The sequence below is a fragment of the Haliaeetus leucocephalus genome, unplaced genomic scaffold (genome assembly GCF_000737465.1).
Source record: "Haliaeetus leucocephalus isolate CR32 unplaced genomic scaffold, Haliaeetus_leucocephalus-4.0 Scaffold339, whole genome shotgun sequence".
NCBI classification, from domain to species: Eukaryota; Metazoa; Chordata; class Aves; order Accipitriformes; family Accipitridae; genus Haliaeetus; species Haliaeetus leucocephalus.
In genome coordinates, this window is record NW_010972775.1 from 7,826,720 (window position 1) to 7,854,335 (window position 27,616).

The following is a 27,616-nucleotide window of genomic DNA, read 5'->3' on the forward strand; positions in this document are numbered from 1 at the left end:
CCGGCCGGCGGAGCTCGCCCTGCGGCCTTGCGGCCCTCCTGCCGCCCCGGGCGCTGGAGCTGGTCGGGCGGTCGCCGGGGTGAGCCCCGGGGCCGGTTGTCGCTGTAGGGTTGCTGTGCTTCCCTGCCTCCTTTTCTGTGCTGCCCTTAATGTCATCCTGGACGTCGTAGTGGCCTGCTAGTGTTATGTTTCCAGTGAGAAATGTGCTGATCCTTGATAAGCTGTACTTTAAAAACGTCATTTTAACAGCTTAAAATCTTGACATTGTCATTAGCATTCACCCCATCTCCTTCAGCTGTAAGTGAAAGGTTCAACCCAAAGTGTTTTATAAAATATTTTTGAGATGGACAAAAACGATTGTTTGGCTCACTGACTTCTACTGATGTCAAATTGTCTAGCTTCCCACTGAAATCTGCTAAAAATTGTATTTTTTTGTCTCATTTAGGCTATTGAAGAGGAAGGAGGCGATCCAGATAATATTGAAATAACTGTTTCAGCTGACACACCCACCAAGAAACCAACTAAAAGCAAAGGTTAAGATCTCTTCATATACATTACGTTCTTAAGCAGTTTTTGTTGCATATATCACCTCAAAGAAGGAGCATGGAACTGTGGCCTGTAGTTAGGATACAGTTGTGACTTTACTGTTTATGACTCGTGTCATGTAAGACATCTTTTGCCTTACTCATCTGTTTTCAGCCAATGTATATAGGCAATGTATAGGGATGCTGGATATATATGGAAAATGGGTGGGTTAAGACATGTGTTATGAAGTAGTGGCTGTACTGCCTGCAGATCCTGGAGACTTGTGCTGCGTGTGCTGAGACCGTGTTAGATGATCTGTGAGATTTTTGGAATATGCTGCGTTAACAGAGATCCTGAACATGGAGTGTTACAGGTGGAAAGTGGGTATAGGAACTGCTGTGCGGCTCTGGTGCCAGGGATGGGTATCTCTGCGTTGTCCAAGAGTATCTGTGCAACAGCAAGGGGAGAACTAAGAGGTTCTTTAGCCGTGAGAAGGTGCTGGATTTAGGCTAGTAATGAGTGTACGGTGATCATAGAATGGTTTGGGTTGGAAGGGACCTTAAAGATCATCTAGTTCCAACCCCCTGCCATGGGCAGGGACACCTTCCACTAGACCAGGTTGCTCAAAGCCCCATCCAACTTGGCCTTGAACACTTCCAGGGATGGGGCATCTGCAACCTCTCTGGGCAACCTGTTCCCGTGCCTCACCACCCTTGCAGTAATACTATGTGGTAGGGGGTCACTGCCTGAAGAGGACTGTATTGTGTGGGTTTACTAGCATACTTTTTAGTGAAGACAGGACTTACAAATATGGATTTCCTGAATGGGCTCTGAAGGCTTACTGTGAAATGCCTAATTAAGAGATTTTAGTTTTTCTGTTGTGAAAAATAATTATTTAGATTCTATACCAATCTGTTTGGCAGTGATTGTGTTGGCTCTGTTTTCTTTTGCATAAGTATTTAAATATTGTTTTGTAAGTTTGGGTTCTGGGAGATTTTTGTTTGGATTTTTGTTTTCTGTTGTTCTGGGAGCATCCATAATCAAGTTATACTGGGAAAGGAAATGTCTGTTTTATGCATAGCATTCTTCACTGAACGCACATGCTAAGAATGTTCATACATGTGCTATAGATACCTGTTTTGGAAATGCTCAATCTTATACCACTGTCACTTGTCTTAGGCTGAGGTTTGTGGCGGAAGTGATTATTCATGCTTTTGTCTGGTGCTGCAAATGGGGAATTTAATAATAAAATCTATCTGCTTAGAAAGTTTGAATAACTTATCTGTGCTTTTGACAGTAGAAAAGTGAAAGGAAATAACCTGTTTCACAATGTGGTTTCATTTTCTTCCGTGATATTACTTTATTCCCTACTCTGAAAAGGTAACTGACGCTTAAGAAAACTACATGGAAGCTAAATAAGGAAACACTTCCATGATTTTTCATGTAGAGATCTAAATGGCTACTTGTTCTCTGCAAGCAACACTTCTTATCTGCTGCTTTTCATCCTCCTGTTCTCCAAACTAATGTCATGATGTGCATAATGTTCTTGAACCAGCTTCTTGTTTAGTTATACTGTTTTGCTTCTGCAAAAGTACTTTGCCTGCTAGTGATGCTGCTGCCTGAGGGAGGGCTTCAGTAGCTGTTCCCTGCCACCTCTTCTGTGGAATTGAATTGTAAGGCATGACATATACTTTCTTGCTAAATCTCAAAGTAAAATACAATCTTCATGAAGTTGTTACCTGCTCACTTTGCAAGTGCAAGAGTTTTTCCTCATTACTTTTTGGATTACAAAAGTCCTATGAGCAAATTTTGCGCCAAAAGCATGAGAGGTTCATGCTGTATTAATCTTAAAGTGTGGAACAAGAAAAACTCACTAATTTGTCTAGGGAAAATCTTTTTTGATCTTACTGGTTTACTTCTAATTGTAAGAAAGAATATATTCTTTGTTTTAACTATTCCTTGTCTGTGTTAACTGCTGATTCTGATGTCATCTCCCTCTCTGGTGCTTTCTGCTGAAATATGTTACTAGTAACCAGAAAGTGTCCCTCAAAACTTGGAAATCTAGGGCTTCAAAAATCCTTTCCCTAATGTGTCATTGGTAACTTTCAAAGGCATGGGAGGGATGCGTGCCCATCAACTGAATTCAGTAGGACTGAATTTTCATTTAAAACTACCTAACTTGATCCTCCTTGTGCTTGTACATGCTCTTCACTATGAGCAGTGTTGCATCCTTTACTGATTTTGCCAACAGATTGCTCTAGGCCTTTTGCTAATGCATGCTTTCCCCCTGCCCCACAGCTTCAGACTAATACTAATGAGTCTTTAATTATTTTACTGCTGTCCAGTGATAAAATTAACGGCACTAGTCCTATGGTATTTTTTTCCCCATGATATTCTTGCTGTACAAAGGAGGGTAGGAATATTAGATACTCATTTACAAAGAAAATACAGCCTTAGAAAAGGCCAGGGAGTGGGAGTAATGGATAAACCTCCTCACAGCAGCCAGAGAGGTGAATGGGAGGGAGGAAGGAGATTTCCCTTCCGAAAAATCATGAACAATGTCAGATGGCTACCATTTCTAGATCTGAGTGTCTTTTGTAGCCAGTTTTATTGCAACTCTCAAGGTCTGTGGAAATGTCTAATTCCCTAGCACTGTCTGTTAGAAAACATTGATCTGCAGTATTGATGCAGGCTGAATTAGAGGGGGAATAGTGGGGGGGGTGTGTGTGTGTGTGATATATTTGTTTTCCTTCTTGTTGCTTTTTTTGTGTGTATGTTGACAAAAATGGAGAAGAATAGGAATGAGCCTAAGAATGGGATTTGCTTTCATAAAACAGAATTTCGTGATGGCCTGATAAATTGATTTATCAACCGAGTATATACTGCAGATTTTTGTTGGACTGTGACAAGCTTTTGACAATGATGATACAAAGCCAACTTGCTATGAGGTAGGAAGAAAATCTGTAAAACACCATGACTAGAAGAATAAGGTCTTGACTAAAGTGTTTGAATGTAGACCTTATTTCTCTCAAAACAAACAGCAGCTCGCCAGTGTCCCTTACCAAGTTCTGCAGGATAAGCTATTGTATGAAAAAGGAGTCGTATTTAAAATAGGGCATTTACTGACTTGCCCAAAACTGAGATAACATAGAGGGAGCCATGTGGATCTTCATTGGGAAAGTATATAATTGGAGAATTTTGCATCATTACTTGAAGAATGCTTGTGGATGGATGCTGTAATCCAACAAGAATCCTTGATCAATCCTGTATGCAAAGTTGGTCAAAATCTAACACTTTTTCCAGAAGCTAATTTCATATTCAGGATAAAGAAGAACTGCAGAACAGCCAATCAGAACAGTTATGCAGGTGAGATCAGCTGGTTTTGCCAATTAAAGTTTGAAAGCTTAAAGATGGAACAAATACCAAGTACTCCATCTTTAATTGCTTCAGCTGTGCCTCTCCACCCTCGAATTTAGTAGCTATGGACAAATTTCTCTTTTTGTAAAAAGGTTACAGTTTTTAGAAAAAGCTGTTCTTTTCAAGCCTGAACATTCTGCTGCTTATTCTGGTATCTAGAGGAAGTTACTTTACTGCTAGCATGAAATATTTTTCAAATGTTTCTGACGTGAACGTTCCTTTGAAGTATCTGTAGTAAAGAATATTGTAGCATATTGATACATCATAACTTGGTGATTGAAAGTTACTTTTCTGTCAAGTTTTGGAATTAGTGTGGATGAAGAACAGATTTTAGGCTAATCAATTTTAACCTCAGAGTATTAATGTGAGCAAAGACATTTATTTGCTGCTCTTCAGGTTTCTGCAGCCAGTTAGACACCTATTACTTCGTGTCTTAAGTACCCCTCTAGTTTCCGACTGAATTTCCAATTTGACAATACTGTTTCTGAGATCAGATGCTGACAGCTGACAGTGGCTGGCTTATACTATTGCCCAAATAATTTTGACTTCTGTATTAAAACTGTTTAGTTACTTAAACAAACAACAAAATAAAGTTGTATACTGTTGGCCTTCAAAAGAAGAGTGGAGTCGGGGAAATAATTTGTCATGATGTCATCTGTTCTTCAGGAATATTAAAATAACTATTTTAACAAACTGTCAGTTCATTATTTCTTCTTCTGAGTTGTTAACATGTGTTACTATAGTTCTGTGATTTGATTTCTGAAACACTCTGCTGTGCGGCAAGCTTGTCCAGAGGTAGATCAGTTTTCCTGCCCAATGAATCATTGCTGGAGAAAGATAGGGATTCTCAACTGCACTGAAAATAGGTGTCTTATGGCCATGTTACATACATGACATGATCTGCAGGGTACTAGTATAAATGCCTTGATTTTAATCTTGAGTAACCTGAGTTTTCAATTTTTTCTAAATGATTTTTTTTTCAGAATAAATTTTCTAAATTAATCTTCTTCCTGATCTTTGTTGACCTGCTTTTTAAAATTCTTTTATTTTTCAAGGCAAGCAGGTAGCTACTTTGTTGCTGCTTCTCAGTGGCTGGTTCTGTTGATCTGCTTTGCAGTTGCTGAATAAAATAGTAAGGATTGAAAAGGGGCTTTTCCAAAATTTCTTTGGGGGGGGGGGGGTGCCCTTGCACACAGTGTTGTTGCACTGCTAGTTCGGCCTCTTAATGTTACAAGGCATGTCTGTCTTAATTGACTCATAAAGTAGGTTTGCTAATTTATTATTATTCCTAGGTATGTGACCAGTGGTGTTCAATCACTCTATATATCCCTGCAAACTTTTAAGTATTTCTGTCAAGATTAAACCAACTGTTGATACCCTACTCTTTCTCAAGTGTTTTATTCAAGACAGAGTACATTATAAGGAATTGAATACATTCCGTCTTTTGAGGAAAGATGTATGTAAATTATTTGTAAAGAGAGCATTCCTTTTAAACTAGACTTTCTTCTTGCATGTTAATGAGTAGATGATGTGTAGAAAAGAATTTTTCTCTGGCAGGAGGGAATTATTAAGCTAAAATACCTGAAGTCAGTATTGATGATAGAAATTTAAGATATTGTAAGTTGTAATCGACACTTGAAAAATAACGTGCAGACTGAACCTTAGAATCACTTTGCATAGGTGGTTCCAATATTGGAAAATTGCTTTCATTGTTTAAGTTATGATATATCATGCCTTATTGAAGTGAGATATAAATGATGTACAACAAACTGTAGGTAAGGCTTCCATGTGCCCTCAGATAGGAAGAAGTAATCTTGCCAAATACTTCCTATGTAATTTCATTAAGGTGGGGGTGAGTGGTGTCTCTAATGAGCTGCACTAGAAAGAGTTATGAATGTTTAATCATATGATTACAAATGATGGCAAATCTTATGAGCAAGTCAGTGATTCTCTAGAGAGTATTTGACTGTGCGAAGTACATCCTTTCTAAAAACCATAAATGACTAAAAGCAGTATCCTGCAGACACTGTTGAAGACTTAAATATTCTTGTTATCCTATGATACCATTTAAGAATACAGAAATGTAACAGGATCATTTACTTTTGTTAATATTGTGGCAAATGATACTACTTGAATCGCAGCAGACCTCTTAACTAAATAACACTATAACGAGTTTATTCCATTGTAAACATATTCTTTCCCCTTCTTCCTTTTTGCCTCCTATCCCATGTTTTTGATGAATCTTTGGCATCAGGTATGACAGAACCCTGTTGGGTGTTTCAGCAGGAATAACAGAAGAAATACAAACACTAATTCTTCCAGAATTTTATGATGAGTGTGTCACTCTATTTCTGCATGAGATGCAGATGTCTAGTTTGTTTAAGACTTGTCCAAATACACTCTTCTATAATTCTTATACACTCAGCTTGAATTTCTCATGTAGAGGACCTTGAATAGGTAGAGCAAGCTTATGCTACTGTAAGGCTCGTAAATGAGATGAAAGCTAAACCTGCATAATGTTAAACCAACATTTGAAAGATCTTCTAAATCTTCTGCTTGCTTCTAAGGAGACTATTCATTCTATATGTAAACAGTCTGTTGCAATTTTATGGTGTGTAGCAATTGCTATTGCCAGAAAAGGGATTGAGCATGGCTTGTAAAGGAGTGCCATCATTCCAAGGTAAATTAGTACTTGTGGTGTTAGGCACCCAGATTTGTGGTGAGTGCTGCTTACACCACTGACATTTTCAATAGCCACAGAAAAACCTGTGCAGAAAATTTATCATGTGTTGACAACTTGTGTGACTTGAGACTTGCTATGCCTGTTGTCTGCAGAAGGTCCAGCTGTTCTGACTGTGATTGTTAACATACCTTTTAATCCCAGTTATTTTCCTCAAAGTGATACTGGTCTTGAATAAGTTAACAGAAACAGTCAGTTTCTGAAAGGTGTTTGTTGCAATCTGATTAGTTGTGTGAAATTATGAGCCAAGTGTGCCTTGCAGCAGTCCATTGTGAATAAGTATCAGTGTGGAAAACTTTTGAATTTTTGTGGACGCTGGCTTTTTGACAAGTTACTGTACCAATGTCTGAAAACTATCTGTATCAGAACCTTGAAGTGCCACTTTTGAGCAATGTGACTCTAGCCAGATCAAAGTAACCCAAAACACAGAACTGAGAGGGAAAGCAAACTTCCTACCACTTTCTGACTTGAAGCTGAAAAGTGAAGGTCATCGTTGAGGTTTTCTTACACCTTGGAATACATCTGGTACTCCGAGTAAATGGGTCTTACTGTAAAGACAGGCAGATTAAAGAAAGGCTAATGAAAACATATATTCCTGTCTGGCTTAATCTAGCAGCAAACAAAAGATATGGACAACTTCATTACTGAAAGGTATAACTTCCTCTTGATAAGAACATGCCAATAAAATATAGTTTTCTAGTTGGTATTGCAGAATGATGGGACTAACTTGAGGTAGCTTTGTCAATTTTTTTTTTTTTTCTATTCCCTATAAAGTCTGAGTTCTAGTTCATCTGCCAGATTTCCTCAGGCAAAATGAGTGAATTTAAATAGCTATATGCTAGATAGTTGCTAAATGTGTCTAGCATCTGCTGTGTGTGTTTGCCTGTCTCTATATATGCCTGGCTGGATATGGGATGTGGGAAAAATTGGTCTTTCAGGTTTAACAAACTAAAGAACTGAAATGTGAGAGGGGTAAAACGGAAAACAGTTAAATGTGTGTAGAAATCCTTGCTGTTTCTCACTGCTTTTTATTTATATTGAAGATATCTGTGGCTGTAGATTCTATCACAGAATGCTAAAATAGTAATACAAAATTTGGGTTAGTTTTGCTTTCAGGTATCAGCCGTGATGCATATCAAAAACTGTCCTTTCCAGTGTAAGTGCACTGCTCTTTCTGAGGAAAGCTAGCTTCCTTAAGTATACCATGCTGCTGGCTTTTTGCACCAAAATCTCACAAATCTATTGCATTACCAATATAAAACAGAAATGTTTTGTTTGTTTTAAATGAAGTAAAATCAGCAGCAAGGTCTCTGTGTATTTAGATCTGAATGTTTAGATCTCATGTTTTGCAATTGTAGAAATAATTTCTGCCATGTGTCTTTTCCTGGAGACTAATGTGCGTCTGAACTCAAAACAACAATATGCTGTATATAGGAGTACTGTCAAGAGTTCCACCTTTCAGTGGAATGAGTAAAAACAACTGGAATCTAAGTAAAATCAAAACAGTAGTCTCTCTTCTTGGCCTGTAGTTGAGCAGTTTCCAGATTTGAAATGCAATTTAAGAACTGTGTTTTAAAAACTGTGGAAATTAATTGTTGACCAAAATTGACTATTCCAGGTAGCAGAAATGTCCATACTGTATCAAACTTTGGCTTATGTTTGTCTTTTCTATTCCTTTTGAGTATCTATAGAACTGATTTAGCAATTCATTAGAGGATGCAGGGATGAGGGAAGATGTGATGTCAAAAAATAAAGCATTAAGTGCTGATCATGACTGCCATCTCGCTTGCATCTTGAATTGACACTGTTTCAGTAGAAGGTAGTAAAGCCGCTTCCTAACAGAACTGCTTCTGTACCTTGAGCTACTGAAAACCATTGCATAGGCTAATCTTTGATAGAAGGAACCAGGGAGACAGAATGCTCTACAAAGTGTGCATTTGTGTGGAGATATTTATATCTAGTGTTCTTTAGTCTTGTTTTTGCAGAAGATTAAGGAAATGCAATGGGTTCCAAAGGGAACTGTGTCTAGTCATCTCCACAGCGGCATCTCTATTAGAGAAAAGTGTGTGTGTGCTGGAAGAACAGAATTCTTCAATGGAACATGCCCTTAGTGCAGTAAAGAATATGTAGAAAACCCCAGTGCTTCACCTGACTCAGTTCTTCTGTTCATTGTTCCCTCTAGTGATGAAAAGCACTGAGAAAGGTGGCTTGGAGAGGCTTGCAATTGCCATACTTGTGGATACTCAAAAACACAGATAGATAAAAGCCTGAGCAATCCAACCACACTTGGAACTTAGTTCTACTTTCAGCAGGTTGGGTGGACTAGATGACCTTTAGAGGTCCCTAAATTGCTCTGTGATGCTAATTATCCTATTAAGCAAGCCTTTCCAAAGTCTTAAGTCATAATGTCTAGTTGACTCCAGTAATTCTAGAAGCATACAGTTTAATGTTCTCCTGAATTCCATTATCACTCAAAGTAGGATTGGTATTAAAATCACTAACTTGGATGTAACTGCTTGTTTATGCAATAGCATTATTGTTCATGCTCACTCGGCGGACGTTTTTTCTCCTCACCTTAAAAATACTCAATTTTGGGAGAGTTATATTATAGTGAACAGTTAGATAAACCAGAGCATATCAAGAATAAAAAACTAAGGCCCAACACATAGTCAGTATTGAAAGAAAGTCTGCTCTACGTAGCAGCTCTAGTCATTAGCATATCCTATCATTTCAGGTAAAAAGCAGGAAGCTGATGAATTAGCTGGTGATGCATCAGTTGAAGATGATTCCTTTGTCAAGGTAATAAAAGTATGTAAATTTTTTCCCAGTTTGTATTTAAGTTTAATGTTTGGCTTTATTTACCAAAAAAAGTTCCATTTTCTATGCGCTAATTTATGTGGAAATTTGGAGCATTGTTTTTACTGTGTTCACAGCTGTGATGCCTAAGGGTGTGAAGGTGTGGGGTTTTTTAAATATGCTATGAATTTTTATTATGCATGTGATATAGTATTTTGCAGAAACAGTGATTCTAGCAGTGAATTTTTCAGAATATAGCTAATACCCTTAGTTATGCCAAATATTTGTTGTTCACACCAAAAGGAAAGTGAATTGGAGACTCAAGATGCAAGTGATCAAGATGGAAATGATGAATTAAAGGACTTCAAAGAATCTGTTGAAGATGAGAACTTGAATTCTAAAGAACTACCCTCTGCAGAAAAGAAAAGATACCATGACCTGGAGCCAGCAGAGACAACAGAAGATGCAGAAAAGGATTCTGAAAGTCAGGTACTTTGTTGTATTCTACATGCATTTTTACCAGCAAAATGTACGGGTTTTGTGTGTGTTTGTATTACTAGGAAGTCAGAACTAGTTTTTCAGTTTCTTGCTTATCTTTAAAAAGATAATTTGGTACTTTTTTCTTTCTGTTCTCCTTGACCTGTGTTTGAATAGTCCTGAAACAAATGTGGCATTGATTGCTAAAATTCTACCAAATCCATACAGAGTTCCTAAGAGGTCCTTTTCCCTGGTACTAGTAGCAACATACATAATCTGAACACTGAACTGAAAGATGCAAGTCATGAGAACTGCCCATTGATGTTGACCTTATTGAGTGTGTATCTACGTAACTAAAATGTTTTCTGAGTTAACTGAATCTCTTGACTCTCCGAATGTTTTAAGTGTCTTACAAATAGTTTGCTGAGCAAGTCCCTTTTATGTTCTTATAGGAAAATGAAGGTCAAGACATAGAAGACTACACTTTCCCAACTGTCCATGTAAGTTCCAAATCAGTTCTGTTAAGCAGATCTTCATGTCTATTTAGTTGGAAAAGATCACTTTAGACTGGCTTTTTGTTCCAGCATGCATCTTAGAGTCAGATGGTGTAATACAGTAAAGGTAAACTGTATGGGAAGCTTTCATTCATATTTTTTTTATAATGCAGATAATTGTTATTTCCAAATAAGATGTCCTATTTAAGTGCAAATTCCTGTCTACAATTTGGGAGTATTCATAGACTTGCATAGACCTAGCAAGCACTATGTTTCAAATTCTTTTAAAAACACTTCAGAGGGCTATGCCAAATGCTAACATAGTATATACAGCCTATACAGGAGTTTAAAACTCCTGTTTTAATGTAGATATTTGCTTTTGGAGAGTGTTTGGGGGTGGGGGGGTGGTTTGGGGTTGGGTTTTGTTGTTGTTAATACTGACATCTGTAACATCTTTAAGTTCAGAAATTAATTCTGAGTTACATGGAATAGATGTCTGAAAAGGGACATCTCATATAGCATGTCTTGCTCAGTGAGGCTGATGATAAATAAGTAAATACCTATTAAAATCACGGTTTCATATTTAAGTACTTAGTGGAGGAAGTCTGCCTAGTTTCTGACTTCTGTCCTAAGCTTTTAAAGCTAATGATGGATTGCTTGCATTTCATTGAAGGTAGTAATCAGCAGTGTGACATCCATTCTGAAGGCTTTAGCAAGACATGGGACAGTTTAGAAATGTCCTGTTGAGTTAAGGCGGGTGGGGGCAGGAAATAAAATAGCTGTGTGTTCCAACCAATTGCGAACTGCAAGCATTACAGATAGATAGATACCAGTGAAGTTTTGTACAAATCTTCAGTGATTTGATAAGGGAGATGCACAGGCTTGATTTCTAGATCATATTTTCTTTGGAAAGAGTTTTCAGTTCACTAACTTGCCTTCATACAATAGAAATTCTGTGGAAAATATGAGCTGTTCTGCTTAGTTTTAAAGTAGGAGACATTTAGTCTTGACTTCCTTTTCTTGCAGGATGGTGAAGATGAAGAAAATGAGAAAGGTATGTTTAAAGTTTAGTAGAGTTCAGAGGTCTTTAGTCTGGTAGAGCAGGCAGCTTTCTCCTGTTATATTCAATCTCTTTACTAATACTAGGCTTGTCTCCAGTACTAAGTATCAGTTGTCTCCTTATTGAGCTCAGCACCTGGAATCATTGCAGTTAGTGGGTTTAATTCACTCCTAAGAGTTATTTTACTCTTAAGAGTTGATTGCAGTACTTATCAGTTACTGTGGTGGATGTATAATATAGTTGTAATACTATGATTCTTAATGAAAAAAAACATAGTATTGAAGGACTCTGATTTTAATATACGGTAAGTCTTGATGCAGAAGCTTCCAACTTGCACTGCAGTAACTGATGTTTAATTGAGTGAAACAATACACCCTTACACTGAACTTGAGCACCCAACAAATGTATGGACCATCATATGCTTGACTTACTGTCACTTAGAAATATCAGTTGTATATAGGATGGTGAAACAAGTGTTTGGAAACCTGTGGAGTGGCTACCTTTTTTTAAGCTGTGCTCATTAGTGAAACTATAGAAGGAATGTAATGCATTTAGGCAAACAGACTTCCTGGACAGAAGTCTTAAGGATTCTACGTATTGTGGACTAGAAAGGACATGGAACACCATCACTTTACACAAGATGGAATAAACACATTAGTGAAGTTACAGGATAAAACTACAGACTCCATGTGTACGAGGGACCCCATGGCTGAAGTGTCTCATCTGTGCAAATCCAAGAATACGGCTGGAGATGCCTATGTGGGACTGAGATGGAAAATCTGTCCAGTGGATGAAGACTGAGAACCATTTGTCTACGAACTCTGGATTAAAGCTCACTCCTCCACGTTCTGCAGCAGCCTTGTACAGCTAACTTGACTGCCAAACAACTGCCTAGAAAGGAAAAGCAGAAGACAACACCAGCGTGGAAGACTGGCTGAAATTCTCCAAGACTGTAATTCTTTCGGATTTGGGAAGGTTAGAAGTCCTAGAACCAGGAAGATTCAAAGACAGATTAAATCAAACTGTGAGCGTCCAAAGCAACTATTTTCTTCTGGAACGCTAAATCCTAAACTGGAAAATGGATAATTCTTATGAAGAACGGGTATCTCCAGGATGGAACCATATTCTCCCTCCTAATGTTTTGGTATTTGTCTCTAGAAAATGTGTTTTGCCATGAAGAATAAGTAATCCTGGGTAAAGGATTTATATTTGTGTTAATACACCTTGTGTTTTTTTTCTAACGATCCATCAGTGCTAATAACTGGCTTTGTATTTTCTAGGTCCTATTCTAGCTTATGCATATGAAATTGTTTAAACTTCTTGTTTTGCCATATTTATTCCTGTTAAATCCTCTTAGATAAAGCAGGTTCTGGTGATGGTACACAAGAAGTATCTAAACCTCTTCCTTCAGAAGAAAGCCTAGCTGAGGCTGATCACACGGCTCACGAAGAGATGGAAGCTAACACCTCTGTGAAAGAAGCTGAGGATGATAACATATCGGTTACAATCCAGGCTGAAGATGCCATCACTCTGGATTTTGATGGTGATGACCTCCTAGAAACAGGTAAAAATGTGAAAATTACAGATTCTGAAGCAAGTAAGCCAAAGGATGGGCAGGATACCATTTCACAGAGCCTGGAGAAGGAAAGCAAGGACTATGAGATGACAGAGAACCATAAAGATGGTAAGAAGGAAGACTGCGTGAAGGGTGATCCCGTCAAGAAGGAAGCCAGAGAAAGTTCAAAGAAAGCAGAATCTGGAGACAAAGAAAAGGATACTTTGAAGAAAGGTCCCTCGTCTACTGGGGCCTCTGGTCAAGCAAAGAGGTTTGTTTTTCTATGTCAGTTCTTTACGATACTGAGTACCAGCATTCAATAAGATCACTCTACATTAAGGGGGTAGCAGCAAGAATCTTATAATTAGTATCCTATGCTTCTGCCTATAGATTTTTTTGACCGCCATAAGTTACTTTTTAAAATTCAAGATCTTCGTATAGACACTATGTCCTACTGATTGCATTGTCGAATTGTCAGCATTTATTTATTTTTTTCAAATTGACGATTTTTTTAAATGTCCTTGTGATGATGGTAATGAACAGCTATCAGTTCTAAGAACACAAAATGAAGTCAAGTCCCCGTCCTGAAATCTGGAGAAGATTGCCATATATCCACTGAATAGAGTTGTCAGAAAATCTAGATCTTCAGGCATCTTGGGGAAAAATCAGTGCAAGAATCCATAAGGGAATCATTTGTTCAAATATACAGTCTAGCCCTTTTTTATTTTTATTTTTTGAAATGTTAACTTGTCTATTAGTATTAGTAGTATAAAATACAACACTTATCAAATTCTGTATTTTCAATTTTCTTCTGATTTTTAATTTGCTTCTCTAGCTCTACTAAGGAATCTAAAGAAAGCAAGACAACATCAAAGGATGATAAAGGTAACTATTACAAATTAGGGTAGTATTGTCTTGAACTAAATGCTTTCCTGTTTGAGAAATTGCTTGCCACGTTCTAAAATGGCTTATATAATTGAACTTGTCCATCTGTAGTAAATTATGCTAGAAGTACAGTAGTTGTTAGCTATATGTATGTGTCTGTATATTTTTTTCTCCTTATGCTAGATTCCTCATAAGATCAAAAATAAAAACTCAATGAAAATCTCCTATTTCATAATATTTTGGGGAGCAAATTCCACTTAACGTTTCCCAAGTCTTTGTTTTGATGACAAGGTGTAATTTTCAGATAAGCCTGCTGTAGCTTACAACGGTTTGGATTGATGTTATACGCAGAACAAGTGAAAAATAATTGCAAGTACTTAAACGTAACACCAATGAATTTTTTTGTCTTGTTTTTAATTCTAGCTCATTTTTAAATAAAGTGAACTCTCAACCAAGTATAAGAGCTGAGATGCCAGCTAGCAAAATGGCACTTGTGGCTGTTCAGTGCATTAAAGTTGGACCTGTTTGTCTACCTTGGAGTTTCCATCTGTTACCATAAACCCCTGTATTATGCTTACAAATTCAAAGAGCGGAGCTCAAGAGCACATTAATATCACCAGTTATACTGATGGTTCATTATTGAACAAATGCATTTGTATAAGCTCATGTGTCTCCCTATTTTACCTACTAGCTCTCTGCCAAAAACCTTTGTCACAAATCTCTTCCATATCACTAATGGATGAATGGAACTTTACCTGATAAATGAATTTTTGAGAAGAAATTTTTGTGACAGACATAATTCAGTTTTCTGTAGATGCATGTCTTTTCATGGGAGTTATATGCTTACAATGAAATTAAATGAAGATACAACAAATCTGCTTTCATGTAGCATATATAACTGTAATAGTAACTATCATGAGGCTGTCTTAAAATACATAGCCAAAGCCAGTATAGTGGCTCTTTAATGATATTCTAACTGTATCACAGTTTATTAAGATATCTAGGATTATCAAGATAATCTTGGTTTGACAATAACTGAGGTTTGTTGCCTTTTGCCCTGGGTTCATCTTGATGCGTTGAAGAAGGAAAACTAACCTTTTTCCTCAACGTGGTTAAATTACCTTTTAAAACTGCATACCACCAGATTTTCCAACTGTTCAGCTGGAGATCCAGTTCTGGTCTTGCCTGTATGACTGGCTACGTTTTAACATACTCAAAAGTAGTTCATACATTTAGCAGCAAACAACAACAACAAGCTGACCTAAATAATATAAGACTAAAAGATACTGGGAATAAGATTACATGAATCTCTGCAGTTCTTAGTTCTATGTTGTTGCAAAAATGGCTAATATATGGGGGGGACGGGGAGGTGTTGGTGTTTAAAGCACATAATGTTCCTCCAGCTTTTCTTCAGTACTTTCCTTAGTATGCGGGAAATCATTTTGGTGGGTTGCATCCAGTTCTACATCCAGCAGTAGTTTTAAAAAGCTGCTTTGGATGCAGGGCAGATACTTCAAGAAGTTGTGGAAATTAACCATGTTATTCTGGAGGCTAGGATTAACTAAGTCTCCCCTATTTACCTTTCTGCCATCTCTTTGTTAATGTGAGTAAAGATGTACTGATGAAGAACAAATGTTGGGTGCTAAAAAAAATTTTCTTGGATGGAAGTTATTGATAAGAACCAGAAGTTGAAGCTAAATGTACATACCCAAATGAGGGGTAAAGCATGCCTTTAACAAAGAATTGTATGGTTTTTCTAGCTCTGTCATCTGGGTATGAGTTAGCCAAGCTGTTGGTTTCAATACATGGCTAAATGAATGAAATCTTATGGCATATATTTTTTTTATATAGAAGTCTTTTCAAGAAAGGTAACCGGATAAACAGTTACTTAAAGGTAACAGGCTAAGTTTCTCTTTTCAGCAAGAGTTTAGTTCAATATTCATGGTATCTTTGTCTCCTTAATTTTTTGGCTGTTTTGTAAAACTTGTTTCAGGAAGTGCAAGCAGTGTTAGTGGTAGCAGTGGAAGTTCAACTAGAAACCTGTGGGTTAGCGGACTCTCTTCCAACACAAAAGCTGCTGACTTGAAAAATCTCTTTGGCAAATATGGAAAGGTATTTCATGGGTGTGATACCATGTGTGTTGTGTGTGTCTCCCCCCCTCCTCTATTCAGTTACAGAAATTGAGTAATACTTGATTTAAGTAAAAGTCTGAGATTAAATGTCTGACCAGTGTTATCTAAAAAAAACCCAGTACTTTCAGCATGTAAAGTAAGAGTGCGTGCATACAGGAAGAACCATATGTTAATTTTCTAAGAATTTTTTTTTCCTGTTGAGGTAAGATAGAGGCAATAGATATGTTACAAATATGACTGGTCAGGACTGGGTTGAAAAAGTTTTCTTTAAAATTAAATAATGTTCTCTTGCAGCAACTGTATTTAACCGTGAGTGTAAGATAATGTGCTAACCAGTAAAATTGTAATACAAACAGTCTTCATAGAACATGCTGCTTTGGGAGACTTGTTTTTAAAATGTGTTCTGAGGGCTTATGAATGGGGAAAAATAGGTAAAAAAAAGTGACAGTTAATGTCTGTTCTTTCGGGGACTCTTTTAATGACTTAATGAATTTTTTTACAGGCTGCTTAAACTAAGTCTGTTTTCCTGGATTTTGGTTTAATTTAACATACAAATTCCATAGAACAATGCAGAATCCATATAAGCTAAGCAGTCTTCTGAAAAGTTTTTGTTGCAGTTGTTCTCATTTTCTCAAAGGTGTTGCTGATAACTATGTGAATTCATAGTGTTTGTATAAGCCTGTGCAGTTATGAAATTATTGCATCTTGGGAACTAGTTAGAACCTTAGCACTGTGAATATCGAGTATGTGTACTGATTATTGGATATCTGATTTTTCTTATGAATTTAGTAGGTGATTTTATTTAATGCCTTCACAAGTATTGAAACCTGAGAGTATATTTTGTTAAAACTTCCAATTCTTTGGCTGTGTTTGCTGTAAAGATGCTTGGTACCTGTATTTACTTAGCTTCCCAGTTTTAAATTAATAGGGAAATATGTGATTTTTAAATGACTCTACCATTACAGGCTGCTAGAAAGATAAAATTGTTGCATTAGAGCATGACTATATCAAGAAGACTGGACCTAGTAGTCATAGGAATTTTAGCAAGGAGCAGGAACACAAAGCTTAATGCTTTCTCAAGAAGCAGGTGTCAGAGAGCTGGTTGCTAAAATTGCTTAACTGACACATTGGCTCCCTTATTAAGTTACCACATAATACTGCGTATACCTTCCTGCCATTAATTGGCAGCTGCTGACTTTTTTGTGGGGGTTCATCTGTCAGAGATGAACTGTCAAATTCAGATCAGTGGTGTTTCTGTGAACGAGTTTTGACAGTAGCTGTCAAAAGAATCATTTAGATAATGTGTCTGGTCAAAACAGGATATAAGCATTAATATGGCTTGATGTGAAAGTTGGGATAAAGTTCTCAAAGCTGCAGCTTCCTGTGGAATTAGATGCTTTTTGAAAACTTGGAATGTCAGTCTTTCTAGTGGGGTGGGGTTTTTGTTTGTTTGTTTGGGGTTTTATATACTAGGGTAAAAATATTATTGGAATACCATTGCTTCCTTACTAGAAATGTCTCTCTCAAAACTTAAATTTTACCTCTTTATGTAGGTACTTGGTGCAAAGGTGGTCACAAATGCACGAAGCCCAGGGGCAAAATGTTACGGCATAGTAACTATGTCTTCTAGTACAGAAGTGGCTAGGTGTATTGCACATCTTCATCGAACAGAGCTGCATGGACAACAAATTTCTGTTGAGAAAGTAGGTTTAATAAAATGAAAATTTTTCCCAAAATAGACCATCTTATGCAAGAATCTGTATTAACCCATTTGCTTTTGGAAAAAAATATAGGTGAAAGGCGATCCTTCCAAAAAGGAGTTGAAGAAGGAAAGTGATGAGAAGTCTGGTTCAGGTAGAAGCGTGGGAGATAAAAAGACTGCATCAAGTGATAAAGCCAGCAAGTAAGAAATTTCACATGTCTTCTGAAGTCGTGAAAATCCTTTAAGTTGAATTTTCCTCATTGCATTTATGTGTTTCTTTCCTAACAAGAACTCCATCAACCAAAAAAGAAGAAAAGAAATCTGAGAAATCTGAAAAAAAAGAAAGTAAAGAAGCCAAGAAAACAGAAGGTAAAGATGAGAAGAGTGATAATGGAGCAAGTGGCCCTAATCAAGAATCCACTAAAAAAACTGAAGAAAAGAAAAGAATAAGTATGCAATATAGCCATGTTTCCTCCTGTTGAATCTGTGTGTCTGACTTGTTTTGGGGGCATGTTCTTGCTCTTACTGGAAACCAGACAATTAAACATCTGTTCTTTTTTTAGACTCCAGTAACATATATTACTTTAGAGCTGATGTAAAAGCTTCCATATTTTATATTACTACTTAATTACAGAGACGTGCTGGTATGCTTCTACCAGTAACAGTTCTATTTAGAGATTTAGAAATATCACTAAGGAAAATCTGTAATAGGCAAATAGGGATGTGTGTGTGTGTTTTAAACCTTTTTTTTTTTTTTTTTTTTTTTCTTTTTTTTTTTTCTCCCCCCTTCACTAGGTGGTAAAAGCCCAGGTCAAGTTGTAGTTTTAGACCAAACAAAAGGAGATCAAGGCCACACTAGGACAGTTAGAAGGGGAAGGTTTGATAAAGTAAGTATCTATAGATTTGATGTAATCCTTACCTGGTTTGATACTACCTTACAGTTGATATTTTCACTGAAGAGTCAATAAACTATCACAAACTGTTAAGCTTAGATAGAAGCTTTGTATGCTTTGGGATAGCTAAGTAGTTAATTATACTTGAACATAGCATCCAGAAATCTCCCTAAATGAATGAGACTTCTGAAATAACCATTGTAATCTCTATCTATAGCCACAGATATTGAGGAACAAAGAGCGTATTATTCAAGATAAAGTGAAATTCAGGGAATACAGGGGTAGAAAGGATATCTTGCCTTTTGAAAAGATGAAGGAACAGAGATTGCGAGAACACATGGTTCGATTGGAAAGAATACGACGAGCTGTTGAACTCCGAAGGTAGTAATTCAACTTTTTGATAAAGGCTATTTTATACATTAATTGATCAGATACTGTATTTAGAAATCTAATCAGAATGCATTCTGTCAAGCCTTTTACTCAGATGTTAAAGTCTGGGACTCTACCTAACAGTATCTTTATATGAATTAAAAGACTCCAAAATTTTTGTTTGATCTTTTAATAGCCATATATGTACACACTTAGCGTAGTGTTTGTTATGGGGGGGGTTGTATCTCATAAGTGTTACTGCATGCCAGTTCTCTTTTTGAAAAGATGAGAAGTTGGCTACGAGATGCGGCCAAAAATAGTGTTTGGGGTTGGTCGGTTGGTTCGTTTTTAAACGGGGAACTGTTGTATATCTAAATGACAAATCAAGCATAATACAATCTTGTCCCTTTAAATAAAAGGTCTAAATGGCTACACTATTCTATTCTACTCTTTTCATATGGCCAAAAGTTTGCAAAGGATAGTTAAATGACTTGTTTTGTTAGCTGGATTTCCCTAAACAAAGGAATTCCCAGGAAGCGTAAAGCTTAAAGGAGAAAATGCCTTTCCTGCTTTTTGTAAGCTCTACTATAGGGGATGGGAAGAAGCAAGCAAAATGAAGCTGTTGACAAGTATACCTAACCTATGCAAGTCGGAATGATCATGTTATTCTGTCTTATTTTTGGACAAAAACCAATAAGTAAATGTTTTGTTAGCTTGAAGAGGCCAAGAGCTAAAATAGCATTTATTTTTAAGATCCAAATCATGTTCTTTGTTGTTATTGTCTGCCAGATGACAACATAGAAATATGAGTACAGCATAAAATACGTCAAGACTGATGATTCTTGATATAACTTTTCCTAGTATCTGTTGTCTGCTTAAATGGTGTAGAGTATGCTAAAACCAGTTTGGCTACTTGGGGCTAAAAGTATAGACTTCTGATACCAAGACTTCTGTCAAGAGCTTACTCTCAAATAGTTTGTTTTTAATGTCTGTGCCTAAGGTGATGTTAGTTTTGGATGAGAAAATTTTTCAGATCAGTTTCTGCTACCTCTTTTTTTTTTTTTTTTTTTTTTTTTTCCCCTTTAGGCGAAGAGAAATTGCTGAGAGGGAGCGTCGTGAGAGAGAACGCATACGAATAATGCATGAACGAGAAGAATGCTTGCAGAGAGAAAGGGAACGATTAGAAATTGAAAGGCAAAAACTAGAGAGGGAAAGAATGGAACGGGAGCGTTTGGAAAGAGAACGTGTTCGTATTGAACAGGTATGCACATTTATATTTTGGACTGTAGTGCAATATCATTTTGGAGTATAACCCAGTTTGCACTTAAGGTGAATTTTTCTCTTTGCCCACCTAGCCCATAAAAGAACCAACCAAACATTACATAATCCACAATGTACAACAACAGTAATCTTTTATCTTGTTTGCTTGACCTGTGAGTAATTTGACGGCAAATTGTTGCTGCTGGTTTATGTGGTGGCTATATGTTTCTGTCTCTAAAACTGAAGTACAGCAGATCATATTGCCCATACTAGCCTTCCATTATTTTACTAGGTTTTTTCCTAGATAATGTCACTGCAAACTTAGTGAGATGTGTTTCTGGGTAGCAAATACAGCAGCAATACAAGAAATTACCCGAAGATATTTCTAACAGGCAATAGCTTCTCCAGATCTGTTGTCTACTTTTTTTTTAGACAAGTATTCCTTATACTCTTTAATCTGAGCTGCTATCCAAGGATTAATTACATCAGATAGCCTTTAATAGAAAACGATCAAGTATTAATTCCGTATACTTGCTAACTCTTCTATAGGTATCTCTAATCAAGAGCTATTTTGTTTGTTGTGTTTATTCACCCTTCCCTTTCGTGGTAGGAACGTCGAAAAGAAGCAGAGCGTATTGCTCGTGAAAGGGAGGAGCTTCGTCGACAACAGCAGCAACTTCGTTATGAACAGGAAAAGAGGAATTCTTTGAAACGTCCACGTGATGTAGATCACAGGTAATCTAATTCTCAAACCATTGTTTTACAGCACTTAGTAAAAAGAAACAGCTACCAGCCCTGTGTCAGACTTGAAAATGCATTTGTACCTTAAGTCTTCACAGAAGAACTGGATTTCTGGTATTTGTTTTTGACATCAGTTTATGCCCAGTGTGTGAAACACACCTTATGTGTAGGAGAGAGTTTTGAAATAAGAGAAGCATCCCCTGAATTAATTCTTACTGTATGAAAAGAGCGTAACACAATTCAGTGCATTTGCTGAGAAAAGTTGTTCTTCTGCCTCAATGGTTGAAATTTCAAGCTTCTACTTTGTTAAGAATTCACATTTCTGGTAAATCGATGGTTCAGTAAGTCAATGTGATTGCTTTTAATTTTTCCTGAAGCTGATGACATCTGTTATTTGCTGTTTGAGCCACATGAATTGACCTGGCTTTGATCCTTATTTGATTATAAGAATAGGACTGAGACCTTAGCCATAAAATTGACATATCAGTGGTACAATGGAAGGTAAATGTAAGTTGTCATGGTAGATACAGTAGCAGAACACTAATATTTCTTCACCAGAGGAATAAAGACAGCTTCATTTTTCAAGGGTACTGATGATACACTTCCGTATCTCATATTCTTATCATAGAGACTGTACCTGAATGTTTCTAGTAAGCAAGGCTGTGATGTTTCCTACAGTATTCTTTCCTGAAAAAGCTGTTCTGATTTGTGGGTGGTTGTTTTGGGGGTGGGGTTTTTTTGTTGTGGTTTTTTTTTTTCCCCTAGAGGGCAATTTTTTTTTTCCTAGAAGGCTACTTTCAAGGCAAAATCTTGCTACAGTGATGTTTTTGTTGGGGTTTTGTTTTTTCTTTTAAACTGCCCAACATGGTATACTATTGCTTAGATTTTTATTACCTATTTTATTGCTATTTTATTTCTTTAATTTGCACTTCTGTCGTGGTTTAACCCCAGCCAGCAACTAAGCACCACGCAGCCGCTCACTCACTCCCCCCCATCCAGTGGGATGGGGGAGAAAATCGGGAAAAAGAAGTAAAACTCCTGGGTTGAGATAAGAACGGTTTAATAGAACAGAAAAGAAGAAACTAATAATGATAACACTAATAAAATGACAACAGTAGTAATAGAAGGATTGGAATGTACAAATGATGCGCAGGGCAATTGCTCACCACCCGTCGACCGACACCCAGCTAGTCCCCGAGCGGCAATTCCCCATCCCCACTTTCCAGTTCCTATACTAGATGGGATGTCCCATGGTATGGAATACCCTGTTGGCCACTTTGGGTCAGGTGTCCTGGCTGTGTCCTGTGACAACTTCTTGTGCCCCTCCAGCTTTCTCGCTGGCTGGGCATGAGAAGCTGAAAAATCCTTGACTATAGTCTAAACATTACTTAGCAACAACTGAAAACATCAGTGTTATCAACATTCTTCTCATAGTGAACTCAAAACATAGCACTGTCCCAGCTACTAGGAAGACAGTTAACTCTATCCCAGCTGAAACCAGGACAGCTTCAAACAGAGGGGTGTCTTAGGGTTCTTTTCCTTAAATTATTTTGTTCACTACTATTTAAAGAGTCTACCTTTTGTTAGTGGCTTTCCAAAGGTTAAATGAGTGTCTTTAAAACAGACAACTGACTCATTTCTCAGTATATTAGGCCTTGATTTGGATACATGTAACTGAGGGTTCATTTGCTTTGCTTAAAGGAGAGATGATCCTTACTGGAATGAGAATAAGAAGATGGCTCTTGATACAGATGCACGTTTTAGTCACGGTTCAGATTACAGTCGCCAGCAGAACAGGTTTAATGATTTTGATCACAGAGAACGAGGACGATATCCAGAAGGTTCTTCTGTTCCATCATCTTCTTTTGATAGGTAAGTTTAGGTAATAGGGCAGGTATTTGCTTGCTAACACCTCTGTGTATTTCACTCTTAACTGTTCAAAATTTAAAATGGTACTAAAGGCTTTATACAGTTTTGATGCAGAATTGCAGTGGTGTCCTAAAATATCTTGTATCTTCAGGGCCGGCCATTTATATCATGGAATCTAGTCAGCTTTTCTCTGAGGACTTTAGATTAGCTGCCTGGTGTTCTTTTTTGGGTGAAGTTTCAACAGAATTTTTGCGATTATTCCTCTTTCACATCTAGTCATAAGTGGGTTCCGATGGATTAGATCTGTCCTACTTGGTAACTTACCTCCTTAAGAAGCAAGGCTAAAAGCAATGGATTTAATGAGAGTTGAGAGCATTACTTGCACGAGTCGTATTTATGAGGATCCATGCAACTGTGCAGTAAGTGCTGGTTCCAGACTCAACTTCATGTTTCCATTAAATATCTCCAATAACCAGTTATAAAGACCACATAATTGTAGCTTCTGGACTTCTGCTTTTATGCTGCAATGGATTAGAATTATATTTTCTAGCCAACTTGAGAAATCTAGCATGCCGTCTGCTTCATACTAGGCAAAAAGGAGGCCCTACAATTGCTTAAATTCAGCTGACCAAAATGAGAACAGATAAATGCATAAAGAAATGTTAAACTGGCTGCAAGAACTTCAGCTCAAAATGACAATTGTAGAAATAAATATAATTTGGGGTGGGAAGGATCTTTGAGTTATATACCACATAGATAGTAATAAACATGTAACATAAAGATGAATACTATTTTTGTATACTCATGCATGTGCTTACATGTGCAGAGAAATGGGAAAATGGGAGACAACTAAATTACTTTTTCCTACTTTATCAACTTAGGCGAGAACGTTTTGTAAATCAAGGTGAAGCAAAAAAGACTCGCCCAACAGCACGAAGGGAAGAGCCAGGGTTTGAGAGATATCCTAAGAACTTCAGTGAGTCCAGAAGAAATGAACCACCACAGCCAAGAAGTGAACTTCGAGATACAGACAGACGAGAAGTGCGAGGAGACAGAGATGAAAGAAGAACAGTGATAATTCATGACAGACCTGAAATACCACATGGTCGACATCCAAGAGAGACTGGTTCAAATCCACCTAGACAAACAAATTGGAAGAGTGAGGGAAGCATAAACACAGACAAACGGGACGGCAGGTAAATATGCTGGGTAACCAACAAACTAGTGAAGGTACTGATTCTTGCAGAATTTATCCATAGTAGCAATTCCTCAAGAACTGATGTGTAAAGACAGAACAGACCCCTTCCTAAAGAATGGCAAAGTCATTTCCCAAAAGCATTAGAAAAAAATTTGTGTGTAGGTTGTCACATATGCTAAACCTCATCTGTAAAGTTGATGCTGACTCCCAGCAGTCTATTCTTAATCGTGTGTAGCAACATACAGTAAGGAGGCTTTTGTGCAAGAATGCGGATGTAAACCAATAACCTGTAAGCTTTAATTATTTAGAGAGCTACATAGATCTAAAAGAATATTTCTCAGAAGCTAACTGCAAGTTGCTAGGAACCTGAGAAACGAAACGGAATCTTCAAAGTCTACATGTGCTATGATTTGGTACCAATTCTGTTATACTGAAAGCAAAATTTTGATAAAAGCAATTTTTACAGAGGTGAGAGGCCAGATCGATCAGGAAGAGAAGTGTCTGGACATGTGAGAGGTGCACCTCCTGGTAGCCGTAGCAGTGCTTCTGGGTATGGAAGCAGGGAAGGAGAACGAGGCGTGATGGGAGAAAGAGGTGGAGGACAAGTGAGTCATCTTCTTGTGTTTGTGTGCATGAGAGACTGGAAAAGGCAAAATCACGCTGGAAAAATGACCATATAGCATGATATAAATCATTAGCAAGCATCCTGGGTATTTTCAAGTTAGGTTTTTTTAAGGTTCTTTTTTGTTGAGTTTTTTAATAAGCCTAGAAATTGCAGAAAACATACCCAATTTTTTTTTATGATTAGCATCTTTCAGGTAGATCAGAACAATGCCTGAATGAGTTGCTGATTGGACTTTTAAGAATTTGTTGTCATCCTATGTTTTCAGGGTTTTAACCTTACACTGCCTGCTACTTTCAGTGCAGTTTATCATTGTAATTGTTAACTGCAATGTGCTACTGAGAGAAAAACCAGTAAGATTTGTCCTTAAAGTCTACAGACTAAATTGCTCCATGCTACTAGATCCTCAAGCATTTTTAAAAAATAGTCTTTCTCTTTCTGTAGCCATATGGAACATGCTTGTCTGATTATATGAGATCAGGGCATAACTGGGAGTAAAGTACGAGCTCATGGAACTTCACTCCCTGCATACCCACACTGTCATTATTGCAAATTAGTGTCTTTTTGTTATTTAGAGTTATTTTTAACAGGACCCATATAAGCATGGGTTAGCTGCCTGTGGACTGAAATCTTACAAGATGCTTGACTTTTCTATATTTATATATATATATAAGCTGTAAGCTTAACTTTCTTGAAAAGCTCTTTTCCTGTTGATAACGAAATATGCCTTTCATTCTGAAAATGACTATCACTTTCTTACTAGCACTATAATGAGGACAGACATGTTGTTGAACGCCATAGTCGTGAAACTGGACCAAGAAAAGAATGGCATGGACCTAGTTCTCAAGGAAGTGGGTATCATGACACAAGGAGAATGGGAGATGGCCGTGGAGGAGGTGGCATGATGTCTCCACATACAAGGTACCAAAACTACTCCTTCCTCTCTGTTCCCTACTGACCTCTTAAAGCTTTGGTTATGATTAGGCAGTACAGTAGTCTCAGTGCAAGCAGCATTACTTTCTGTGGATGGTTTGCTGCTGCACAAAATACAAACCCATGTTTCCATGCCAGCACATGGCTCCACAATGGTCGTATTGCTAGTGGCAGTATTGTTGGGCTGCACAGAAGCAAGTGACTTCTTGCAAAGTCTCTTGTGTCTTTTGAGACTTCAGGTTTAACAGTTGAGTGCTATAAGTTGTAACAGTGTTCTTACCTGTACACCAAGAGTTTAGAACCTTATCATAACTTAACACTTTTTTAAAACCTTTGTTTCCAGTAACTCTTCACCAATTAATAGAGTTGTACAGATCACAGGCAATTCCATGCAGAGGGGAAGTGGCTCAGGATTTAAGCCATTTAAAGGTGGACCTCCACGAAGATTCTAAGACCTACAGCTGCTTGGTTTCAAGATAACTTATTGAAATCTCTTGTAAACTTTCTCTGATTAAAAACAGGAAATCTTGTCTGGAAGTCCTGGTTAAATTTTTTTAATTTAACATGATTACTTTCCTCTCAATTTTGGAGGCGTTTTAATAGTTACGTTGTAATTTTGGATAGTTTTTGTGTATCTTTGATAAGCATTTTCCCTGAGGCACTAGAGCTGTGTAAAAACAAATTGGAACCAAAATATTTGTTAATCCTGTATAAAAGAATAGTTTGCAGCTGTGTGCTAGTAGTTTGATTTACCAACATTAGCTCTGTGGTGTCATGCTTTAAAGTTAGCTACTTATCACAACATACACAACTATAACCTCCATTTTGAAGGTTGTCCAGGCTATTATCTCTGCTTTCTAATTTGTAGAGAAATAAGATTTTTCTTTCATTACTGGGTATTATGTAACCTATTTTTGCAGAAGGTACTGTTACATTGAGTGCATTTATGTGTATTCTTGCAAATGTATTCTTTTGAAATAAACCTTCATATTCTGTATAGCTTCTAGTAAGTCTTTGAAACAAGTCTTTGGGGAAGAGAGAATTAAACAGACATGTTGGTATAGCAAATCAAAACATGGGTGCCATTAGCTTCCAACTAAGACTTCTTTGTCTCCTTCGCTGTTACTGAATATAAAGTGTAGAAGCAAATTTGATAGCACAAGAAAGCTTAGGCCTCCCATGAGTGCTCCTTTATTTTTTGGTAGTAAAGAAATAATTTTACAGTTTGCCAGAGCTTTGCTAAGCAAAGAGCAGAACTTTGATACAACTGGTTTTTTTAAACCAGACTACCACAAATGAACTTTGCATACAGTGGTTGGAGAATTCTATATATGCAGTCTTGTTCAGGTATACCTGCAAGTGTTCACTGATGGGGTCTCAAGCAAGAGAGATGCATCTTTTAAACCTTGTGGTTTTATTTAACATTGCATGGCCTATGTTAAATCTTTCTTGACCAGGCCCAATCAGAAATGTTAGGTAGTCACCCCGAGACTCATCTATTACCCAGCCAACATAAGTATATAGTTACAACACTGCTGTTTAGCAAGTAAAAAAATAAAAAGGGTGGGGGGACCAAATCTAATCCACTACACAGCTTTACCAAATTGGATAGTTACAGAAATTAACAGAGGACCTCACTAACAGACCATAAGAAGAGCTTGTAAAGTAGTATTTGACTAACAGCTGGAAGCTTTCACTGGTCCAGATTGTCTTTTAAAGAATGATTTAAGTTACAAATTTTAAAGCAGGAGCCAGTAAGAACATGCTGATGTTGCACATGGATCTTTGCCAGCCTCGGTTATAGTCTGCTTGCTGTGTGGAAGAACTGCTAAGTACCTGCAGTGCTCCAGAGGAATTAAGTAGCAGAAAGCAAGTTAAACTAAATTGTTTCTGAGTAAGTAGCCTTTCAGGAAAGATGGAAGGAGACAGAAACCTGGTATAACAGCAT

The 27,616-nt window shown here is 37.3% G+C and overlaps 1 protein-coding gene across 1 annotated transcript in view; it reads left to right on the forward strand.

Moving 5' to 3' along the window:
- SLTM (SAFB-like, transcription modulator) overlaps positions 1–26,663 on the forward strand; it is a 27,184-nt gene extending 521 nt beyond the window's left edge. The window contains exons 2-21 of the mRNA XM_010572270.1: positions 446–533; positions 9,417–9,481; positions 9,782–9,967; positions 10,408–10,455; positions 11,476–11,503; positions 12,867–13,335; positions 13,900–13,949; positions 15,943–16,061; positions 17,635–17,784; positions 17,875–17,984; positions 18,073–18,233; positions 18,579–18,670; positions 18,894–19,057; positions 20,132–20,306; positions 20,916–21,040; positions 22,748–22,918; positions 23,797–24,111; positions 24,580–24,718; positions 25,499–25,656; positions 26,012–26,663. Of these exons, the coding sequence (XP_010570572.1) occupies positions 446–533; positions 9,417–9,481; positions 9,782–9,967; positions 10,408–10,455; positions 11,476–11,503; positions 12,867–13,335; positions 13,900–13,949; positions 15,943–16,061; positions 17,635–17,784; positions 17,875–17,984; positions 18,073–18,233; positions 18,579–18,670; positions 18,894–19,057; positions 20,132–20,306; positions 20,916–21,040; positions 22,748–22,918; positions 23,797–24,111; positions 24,580–24,718; positions 25,499–25,656; positions 26,012–26,120 (2,922 nt within the window). The 3' untranslated portion in view covers positions 26,121–26,663. The remainder of the gene's footprint in view (positions 1–445; positions 534–9,416; positions 9,482–9,781; positions 9,968–10,407; positions 10,456–11,475; positions 11,504–12,866; positions 13,336–13,899; positions 13,950–15,942; positions 16,062–17,634; positions 17,785–17,874; positions 17,985–18,072; positions 18,234–18,578; positions 18,671–18,893; positions 19,058–20,131; positions 20,307–20,915; positions 21,041–22,747; positions 22,919–23,796; positions 24,112–24,579; positions 24,719–25,498; positions 25,657–26,011) is intronic.
- Positions 26,664–27,616: the final 953 nt, after the last annotated feature.